Source organism: Portunus trituberculatus, chromosome 41 (genome assembly GCF_017591435.1).
Source record: "Portunus trituberculatus isolate SZX2019 chromosome 41, ASM1759143v1, whole genome shotgun sequence".
Lineage (NCBI taxonomy): Eukaryota > Metazoa > Arthropoda > Malacostraca > Decapoda > Portunidae > Portunus > Portunus trituberculatus.
Genome location: NC_059295.1, coordinates 38,999,916 through 39,009,915, shown reverse-complemented (window position 1 = coordinate 39,009,915; position 10,000 = coordinate 38,999,916). Strand labels below are relative to the sequence as shown.

General features: G+C 42.1%; 2 protein-coding genes and 1 long non-coding RNA gene across 3 annotated transcripts in view; 1 reads left to right on the top strand and 2 right to left on the bottom strand.

The window, feature by feature from the left end:
- Window positions 1-521, bottom strand: part of LOC123516949 (pro-resilin-like) — a 913-nt gene extending 392 nt beyond the window's left edge. Inside the window, exon 1 of the mRNA XM_045276738.1 lies at window positions 1-521. This exon is cut by the window's left edge and continues 392 nt beyond it. Within this exon, the coding sequence (XP_045132673.1) occupies window positions 1-48 (48 nt within the window). The 5' untranslated portion in view covers window positions 49-521.
- The window catches only part of LOC123516950, a 31,428-nt gene that overhangs the window by 6,371 nt on the left and 15,057 nt on the right, over window positions 1-10,000 (top strand). The gene's annotated exons all lie outside the window — the stretch shown is intronic.
- Window positions 4,555-5,494, bottom strand: LOC123516947 (holotricin-3-like). The gene is made up of 3 exons (XM_045276735.1): window positions 5,405-5,494; window positions 5,009-5,230; window positions 4,555-4,898 (listed from the first exon to the last, which is right to left on the bottom strand). The coding sequence occupies exons 1-3, from the start codon at window positions 5,414-5,416 to the stop codon at window positions 4,665-4,667; spliced, it is 468 nt and encodes a 155-aa protein (XP_045132670.1). The 5' UTR covers window positions 5,417-5,494; the 3' UTR covers window positions 4,555-4,664.

Genomic DNA, 10,000 nt, shown 5'->3' with positions numbered 1-10,000 from the left:
TCCCTTTGTATCATCACTATTTATCAGTGAAAGGACGTAAAACCACATTTGTAACTCACTGCAATGGCGCCTCCATAGCCGCCGCCGTAACCACCGCCACCACCACCGCCGCCGCCACCTCCATATCCACCACCAAACCCGCCACCGCCGCCGCCGCCTCCGTACCCGCCCCCGAAGCCACCCCCAGAGCCACCGGGCAAAGCCAGGGCAGCGACTGCCAGCAGACACACCTTCAGCACCTGCAGGGGCAAGAACAAGGATAACTCGATAGTCGTGATGCCGTAACGGGAACACGAAGGGCGGGTTACTCCCTCACAGGAGACTACAGCTGCTCCTTTGGCCTCTGCGCGCCGCTGCAGGAGAGCTGATCATATGAGCCTGCAGGTTATGAAGCTCTGCGGCAACCACTTACCGCAGAGAACATGTTGGCAGATGTGGTCACGCCGTGAGGTGGACTGCCGCTTCCTTCACTGGACGAGGCTTTATACCTCCACCATGCACCGTCACCTGCACCTTTCCCTTTTGACGGCCTAGCTCTCCAGATGAAGCTGCTGGGTAAGGATGATCGATAATTCACATGTTGATAGCGTGTATTTCAATTGTTTTATTTTTATTCATATTACTATTGTAATCCTGATATCATTAGTAATGATATTACGAACATAATAGTCATACGAAAACAAATAAAACAATTGGAAATGCCATGATATTGTTATGAAAATATCTTGCAAGGAATAACATTAATTATAATGATTCATTACAATCAAAATTATTCCATGTAAGATTTTTTCATAACACTATCATGACATTTTCAGCTTCTCCAGTGAATCATTATCTTTCTATTGTATGATAGAATTTTTTGAATTTTCATTTCATAACAATTCCGTTGATATGCAAATTAATTGTTGATGTATCAGATCTTTAATAGTTTCATTTTATCCACACACACACACACACACACACACACACAGAGAGAGAGAGAGAGAGAGAGAGAGAGAGAGAGAGAGAGAGAGAGAGCAGAGGCGCTCGGGGGACTGAAAGTTGATTGGAAGAAAGGGTACGAATGAGGAGGCTTAATTTTTCTCACTTATTTTTGTTTTCCATCACCCTGCAGTGAGTATTATGCCAGATTATATTACCATTTGAAAATTCTCATCAATTTCGTTTGTTGATTTATTTATTACAAGCTTATGTTCGCTACACCAAGGATTATCAATCTATTTCTCGTTAAGAACCCTCAGTAATCTGACATCAACCAGAATGTTAATTTAGTGGCCGACACAAACTCATATGCAATGGTACTGCAAAAGACATTATTAGATAATCCCTCTAACTACCCCTAAAATGTTTTTATAATGACTGACACTAACTCATAATGCAACTGTACTGCAAAGGACATCATTAGATCAGTCATCTAAGCACACTTAGAAATCTTCTTGTGAATCCCGGGGGGTTCGCGAACCCCAGATTGAGAACCCTCGCGCTACACATTCGAAATTAGCTGAAAAATGACGTAAATTTTGCTTCGAAAAAATTATTTACGACTCTTCAGGGCGATGAGATTCACGCTTAGGCTTCTGGAAGTTCTGTGCCACATCAGCGTCAGCCTTCTTGGTTTGTTTTATTTTTTTTTTATTTCTTTGTATAAGAAAGGAAAGCCGGCCAAGGGAACAAAAGAATAAAAAAAGGCCCACTTAGTTATCAGTTCCCTTGCAGTTCTGATATGGTTAGCCAAACGACAGGGACAAATGCCTTGAAACCTCCCTCTTAAATGAAGTCAAGTCATAGGAAGTAAAAAAATGCAGAAGCAGGCAGGGAATTCCAGAGTTTACCAGAGAAAGGTATGAAAGACTAAGAGAGCTGGTTAACTTTTGCATTAGAGAGTTGGTCAGATTAAGGATGAGACAAAGAAGAAAGCCTTGTGCAGTGAGGTCACAAGAGGAAGGGAGGTATGCAGTTAGCAAGATCAGAAGAGCAGTTAGCATGAAAATAGCAGTAGAATTTAGCAAGAGATGCAACACTTAGGTGGTGAGAAAGATGCTGAAGACAGTCAGTCAGAAGTGAGGAGTTGATGTGTGAGTGGAACCCACCCCAATCATGGGAAGAGTACTTTTTACAACTAGGGATAAGGCCCTAGTACAGTGTAAGCAGTTGGAAGGGTGAAAAAAAACTGGTGGAGACGCCTCTGAGCGCCTAGCTTCATAGAAGCTGTTTTAGCAAGAGATGAGATATAAAATTTCCAGCTTAGATTAGGAGTAAAGGACAGACTGAGGATATTCAGTGTAGAAGAGGGGACAGTAGAGTGTCATTGAATTGTGGTCTGGATGGTTGTGTCGAGTTGATAGATGGAGGAATTTAGTTTTTTGAGGCATTGAACACTAAGTTATCTCTGCGCCTATCAGAAATCTTAGAATGATTAGAAAACAGGCGTTATGCGGCATCCCTGAAGGGTTGGTCGACTCTGAAAGGACGTAGCAAGGTATAGGGTGATATCATCAATTGTAGACAGGGCAAGACGTTTGGTTAAAATCATTAAAGAATAATAGAATGAGTGGGTGACAGGATAGAACCCTGAGGAACACCACTGTTAATAGATTTAGGAGAAAAACAGTAGCCGTCTATCATAGCAGCAACACAACGGTCAGAAGAAAACTTGATATAAAGTTGTAGACAACAGGATAGCAACCATAGGAGGGCAGTCTTGAAAACAAAGCTATCTGCCAAACTCGATCAAAAGCTTTTGGTATGTGTAACGCAACAGCAAACGTTTCACCAAAATCTCTAAAAGAGGATGACCAAGACTCAGTAAGGTAATCCAGAGGATTACTAGTAGAATGGCATTGAGGGAAGCCATACTGGCAATCAGATAAAAGATTGTGAAGTGCCAGATGTTTAAGAATCTTTCTATTGAGGATAAATTCAAAACATTTGACAAACAAAATTTTAAATCTATAGGGTGGTAGTTTGAGGGATTAGAACGGCCACCCTGTTTAGGAACAGGCTGAATGTAGGCAAACTTTCAGTATGAAGGAAAAGTAGAAGTCGATAGACATAGTTGAAAGAATATGGCCAAGCAAAGTGCAAGCATGGAAGCACAGTTTTTGAGAATAATAGGAGGGACTCCATCAGGTCCATAACGTTTCCGAGGGTTTAGGTCAAAGAGGGCATGGAAAACATCATTACGAAGAATTTTAATTGATGGCATGCAATAGTCAGGTGTAGGAGGAGAGGGAGGGACAAGCCCAGAATCATTCAAGGTGGATTTTTAAGCAAAGGTTTGAGAGAAGAGTTCAGCTTTAGAGACAGATGAGATGGCAGTGTTGCCATCAGGATGAAATAAAGAAGGGAAAGTTGAAGAAGCAAAGTAATTGGAGATGTTTTTGGCTAGATGCCAGAAGTCTCGATAGGAGTTAGTGTTTGAAAGATTTTGACATTTTCTATTTATGAAAGAGTGTTTGCAAGATGAAGAACATGATTCCGGGCAGAAATATAAAGTGCATGAGAATCTGTCGAACACATTTTGTAAAGGTTAATTTTGCCATAAATAACTACGTGCCATTGATATCATAAATCCACACTCTTTTCTCGAGTAGCATAATTCAAATTTGAGTACCGTCTGTTATGAAGTTGTGTAATTTATTTGTTTATCCATATGATTCTCCATCTTTTGGTTCTTCAATTTTTTTTTTCGAGATTTTGTAACTTTTTTTTTTTAAACTGTAATGTTTCGATGTTGCAAAATTGATGGTTTATCGCGTCAGGAAGATTGTTGTGTATGTTATGTAGTCAGATGTCCAAGGAACCAAAACTTCTACGTGATTACTCACTCCTGCATGAAAATTTAGTCAGGTAACATTCGAAACTTTGGAATTTGTCGCATTGTATCTTGTGTGAAGACTTGCATGACAGAAAGGAATGCGCATGTAGTACAATACGCTTCAATCACATGTTTAGAGTCAAGATTGCTCACTAAAACAAGCATTGCATTGATGTCACCTGCGGAGAAATTGCATTCATATATGCATTCTTAAACGAAATCCATATTTGAGTCACATTATCATTGATTATGTTGCTATCATTAATGACTGAAGATTTGAGATATAGATGTTGTCAGTCTCTCTCTGTGTGTGTGTGTGTGTGTGTGTGTGTGTGTGTGTGTGTGTGTGTGTGTGTGTGTGTTTCACTGTTTGATCTCCTGCAGTCTCTGACGAGACAACCAGTCGTTACCCTACGGAACGAGCTCAGAGCTCATTATTTCCGATCTTCGGATAGGCCTGAGACCAGGCACACACCACACACCGGGACAACAAGGTCACAACTCCTCGATTTACATCCCGTACCTACTCACTGCTAGGTGAACAGGGGCTACACGTGAAAGGAGACACACCCAAATATCTCCACCCGGTCGGGGAATCGAACCCCGGTCCTCTGGCTTGTGAACCAAGCGCTCTAACCACTGAGCTAACTGTGTGTGTGTGTGTGTGTGTGTGTGTGTGTGTGTGTGCACGCGTTGGTAATGTTGTTGGAGAAACTAACGAAAACATAAATTCGCCTGCAGCCATTTATTCAACAAATGCTTAATTAACACAAGGATAAGTAAATTAAGATACAGTGGCTCCCTGTCATTCCCGCGGCACTAGTACAGTAGTGGATCCATGGTCGCCTTAGTGGTATCCGTATCCGCCCTTGCCGGCGGGGAAGACAGCGGTGCCCTGGTAGGTCACCACCGGGTGGTAGCCGCCGCCGTCAGCCCAGTAGTCAACTTTCTGCACGCGGCCGTCGGGCAGGTTGACCCAGTAGCCGCCGTGGGCGTTGCCGTGACCGTCACCGCTCTCGCTGTGGCCGAAGTTGGTGTTACCCGCTGAGACGCCGTAGTCGAAGTTGTAAGGGATGGGTACCTGTGGGGATGAGTGTGAGGCACCACGCCTTGTGATGCCACCTTCTTCCTCTCCCTCTGTATCATCTCTACTTATCAGTGAAAGGACGTAAAAACACATTTGTAACTCACTGCAATGGCGCCTCCATAGCCGCCGCCGTAACCACCGCCACCACCACCACCACCGCCACCGCCAGCTCCATATCCACCACCAAACCCGCCTCCGCCGCCGCCACCACCATGACCACCTCCGCCGCCGCCGCCGGCTCCGCCTCCGTACCCACCGCCAAAGCCACCCCCAGAGCCACCGGGCAAAGCCAGGGCAGCGGCTGCCAGCAGACACACCTTTAGCACCTGCAGGGGATAAGGACAAGGATAACTCGATAGTCGTGATGCCGTGACGGAAAGACGACGGGTGGGTTACTGCCTCACAGGAGACTGCAGCTGCTCCTTTGGCCTCTGCGCGCCGCTGCAGGAGAGCTGATCATATGAGCCTGCAGATTATGAAGCTCTGCGGCAACCACTTACCGCAGAGAACATGTCGGCAGATGTGGTCACGCCGTGAGGTGGACTGCCGCTTCTTTCACCCGGCAAAGCTTTATACCTCCGCCATGCATCGTCACCTGCACCTTTCCCTTTTGACAGCCTTTCCAGGTAAAGCTGCTTGCTTATTTTATTTATTTTTTTTTGTGTGTGTGTTCAGGAGTGACTTCAACCTTATAAAAAATGCAATAGTGTTCGGTTAGATATCTTGAGTTCTCTGTAACGAACTACTTTTTTTATATTCGTCATTGGGTTCCTGCGTCGCTGTATTGCAAGTATCGACCACCGCTTCGTTACGTAGAACTGGTTAGCATTAACAGACCATACAAGATTTTTACCGGTATGTTGTGAACACTCGGTGGTCTTTGAGGAAGGTGCATTGCATCTGGAAGTGAGTTTTTTTTTTATTATAGACAAAACAAAAGATGTAGAGATAAAGCACAATTGTGTAAAATATAACTTATACATCAGTACATTAGCTTTCAAGGTAAATAGCTTTCTTCATAGTCTTGGCAGTCGCACTGTTTTAGTTTGGAAACTTTAAAACGACGCGTCGGAAAAAAAAATGGTGAAAACTAATTTCTCTTGATTTAGTATCACGTTACACGAGAGTGTAGCGTGGAGCACAGGACAGCCTCCAGTATGGCTACATCTTCCACCGGACATGTATTCAAAATGATGAAACTCGCTTAAGAAACATGTTGCCAGTGATGAAAAATATTGAACCAGTTACTTGACAAGCTAAACATTTGTAGCTGGACTCATGCCGCACTCAGAACAAGGCATAAGGTACGTATAGGCTTTACCATTCTGCCCGTAACCTTTTTCTAGACCGGCGGCTTTGTAAGGTGTAGGGAACTGGTTTCTGCGGGACAAAATAGGGTCGACAACAATAACAACAACGATTTGTTAAGATTTATGTATAATAGGACAAGGAAAGACCAAGATTCATACTCATGTTAATGATGATATGGCTGTCACTACCACCATACCCAACGCCATTGTCATGATAACTCATGAGAACTTCACCACCACCATAGCTGACACCACCACCACCACCGCCACCACCATCATTAATGACGCCAAATCCACCGTTAATGACGCCTTATCCACCGACACCACCGTCACAACCATCACTAATGATGCCTTATTCACCACCACCACCACCAACAACAACAACAATGCTGATGCGAAATATAGCACCATCAACACCATCAACACAACCACCAATTCTAAAAACATCACCGCCACAGCCGATGCCAACGACGCCAGCACCATAACTGTTGTCACCCCTCTCATTACCACTGCCACAGCCGATACCAATTACACCCCAACCACTGCCGATAGCCCCGTCATCCCACAGTCGTCGTCAAGGCTGCATGCCGCTATAGCCACCGCTTCCATAATCGCCACCTCCAATCCTGAAGACTTTCCCGCTAGCGCTTTCCTTGGGATGAGGCACGCCTGCTCCAACCACCAAGAGTGCCACCACCATATGTTGATGCCATTCGGAGAGAGAAAGAGAGAGAGAGAGAGAGAGAGAGAGAGAGAGAGAGTGGGTGGGGAGGATGGAGAGGAAATGATTGTTAGTTAAGGTTGAATTGAGCGTTGGGAATCGTGAACAGAAATTGAATCACGTCTTGTTTAAAAATCACACACACTCGTAAATAATTCTTGGTACAAGATGTATTTATTTTCAATTTTCTTACCTGGAGTTTTTCCAGTGACTGTCTCTTGGCACCTTGAAAGTCAGTTTTTGACGTCTGCCTTTCTTGGTCGAGTTATTGCATGAATATGTATCTTGCAGCATTATGATAGTTACCGTATAAATTCACTTCCCAATCATATAGTGCAGGGTTTCCCAAAGTAAGCGGTACTAGCCCCCTATAGGCATTGGAAGGATCCAGGAGAGCGGTAAGGAAAAGGGAGGCGGAAGAGGGGAGCCACTAGGATATCAAAACCAATCCAAAAATATTCTGGTATTAAGAAATGCAAATTTTGCTATTAATGAATTCAAAGACATATTAATGTTATCAATGCCTTTACATCCAAACAATCTTAAAACTATATCAATGTGATTATTGTACCGTTATATTCATGATTGTTTAATGCCGTCTCTGTATTGAAAGTGAAGCGATCAGGTATAGACTATGGAATCGAGAAATAGTGGTGGGAACTGTCACTCAGTCCTCCTGTACTAACTCACAGCTAGTGAAGGGGTGTTAGTTTTAAGTTACTCATAGTTGTATTCGGTTGTTTGCGTTTGTGTGGGTAGAGAGGCTTCAGAGGTGTGAGTGGGAGCCAATGGGTGGGCAGTCAAAAAAAAGTTTGGCGAAACCACTGATTTAGAACATTGAATTTCCCGATTACAAAAGTGTAAGTCATGAACCAATGTATTGTAAAATATAAACTCAAGTTTGGATAATAGAATTCTCTTGTTTATGCTGAAATTTCCAAGAATTTTATCACTTACTCAACATTTAAGAAACCATTGTACAAAACTGCTCTCCTTTATCTATTAGAGGAAGGTGGATGACCTTGAAAACTATGCGTAGCTGCGGAGGACACAAGATGATGAATAGAACGAAACAAAGTACTGTACAACAAGAAAGGAAGAAAAGCTCAACAATAGATAAAAGAAAATTCGATCACACTGACGAGGACGAAAATAAGAAGAAAAATGGAAAAGAAGAACAGAATTAAATAAGACAAAAAAATAATAAGTAAACGTTTCACACTCACGTAAGAGACTGACGTGAGATCTTCCAGTTGTGTCTACCAGGAGTTACTCGCCGCGCCCCTATATACTGATCCCTGCCTTGACAAGCAGCGACGCCAGCCTGCATACCACGTTGCTCAAGGCTTGCTTCATTTTTTTGCGAATCTGCTAGGGTTGTTAGAGGTGATGAATGGCGGAAAGTGTAACTGTGGAAAGTTATTTGGTGTGGGCTGCTATGGTTGGCAGCCTTGACGCAGCCGGCCATTCCTCTGTTCATCCTGCTGCACTCCTTCCATCGCAGGCAGTGTAGTGGGAGAAACACTGATCTACAACTAAAAACACAACAGTTGTATTGAAGTTGCATCGTGATATTTAGGTATCGGGAATCAGGAGAAAGTTTGATGAACAATATAGGGAAAGAAATTATTATTTAAAACTCGATGTTTTCTATTATTTTGGCTGAAAATTATTGTAAATGGTAAGCAAGTTTCTCTCTCTCTCTCTCTCTCTCTCTCTCTCTCTCTCTCTCTCTCTCTCTCTCTCTCTCTCTCTATATATATATATATATATATATATATATATATATATATATATATATATATATATATATATATATATATATATATATTGGCGTCAGTTATCATGAATTCTGCGAGTGAAAATGACGCACTAGAAGCTCAAGCGTGCCACCAATCTTCTTTCAGACCGGCCAAGGCTGACCATGTCACGCTATACAGGTGCCAGCCACTTTCTTTCGTCCTGCACTACATCTAATGATGGAAGAGGCATTAGTAAGTCGCCGAGTTTATGATTATAGAAATTTCGTATAACATCAGAGAGATGAAAACAAATTTGAGGAGTGAACGATATTCAGTCATTTGTATGCGTCTGTTTAAGAATTGTGGGTGAGCCTTCAGACGATCATGAACAGAACTGAGGTATTTATTGGCGTATTAATGAAATAAAGTACGTCGCTCATGTTTTGCAGAATCATATAGACGCCAGTGGATGCGGCAAGGTTTATAGACAGTTGAAGCACATCCTTGGCATTCCTTAACTGGCCATCGCGTCCTTCGTGTTACCTTCCCTCGCATACTGAGCACACTAAAAGTACAAGAGATGACAGGTTTATAAAACACAAAACCACCATGCCCTTTTGAATCCGGTCAATAGAATCTCTCTTTATGCCTGCTACTCATGTACCGAACACTAATGTAGTGATGAATGGCTGCATACAAATGGATCTAACTAACCCATTATTATGTAGCGTGTAGCTGAAAGGGTAACGTATTGTATATGGCGGAGCGGTGGTCTGCCACTTGACAATGAAAAGTATAACTGGCAGTTTCATAAACAGCGTGGTTTTAGTCATTAAAATGTCATAGTTTCGTTAATGCGAGTTCCTTAATGACAGCACAACAGAGTAATCGCAGTGGTAAACACTTATGCATTCCTATCTTTTAAATCAAGTAAAACGATATGGTTCTCTCTTTGGCGCTCAATATTAAGAAAATCATATATATATATATATATATATATATATATATATATATATATATATATATATATATATATATATATATATATATATATATATATATTTTTTTTTTTTTATTATTATTATTTTTTTTTTTTTACAAAATAGCAAATAGTAGATACGACGTGTAACACGATGAGCCGAGCGCGAGTTCCATCAGAGCGTGGCATTGGTTGTGCGAACTAAAACAAACCACAAATATTAATTTCCAATAAACTTTGTGCCTATTAGCACTTAGTAATTAACGCATGAGTTAACGAACCGCCTTATACTTGACCAAGAAGAAATAAGATGCGATAAAGGGAATTTTTTTCTAGATAATGTG

What these genes read in the sequence shown, in the direction of transcription:
- LOC123516947 (XM_045276735.1), bottom strand. An exon ending in GCTATGGAGGCGCCATTGCA is followed by an intron (nt 4,899 to 5,008) that starts GTGAGTTACAAA and finishes TCATCCCCACAG; the next exon opens with GTACCCATCCCTTACAACTT.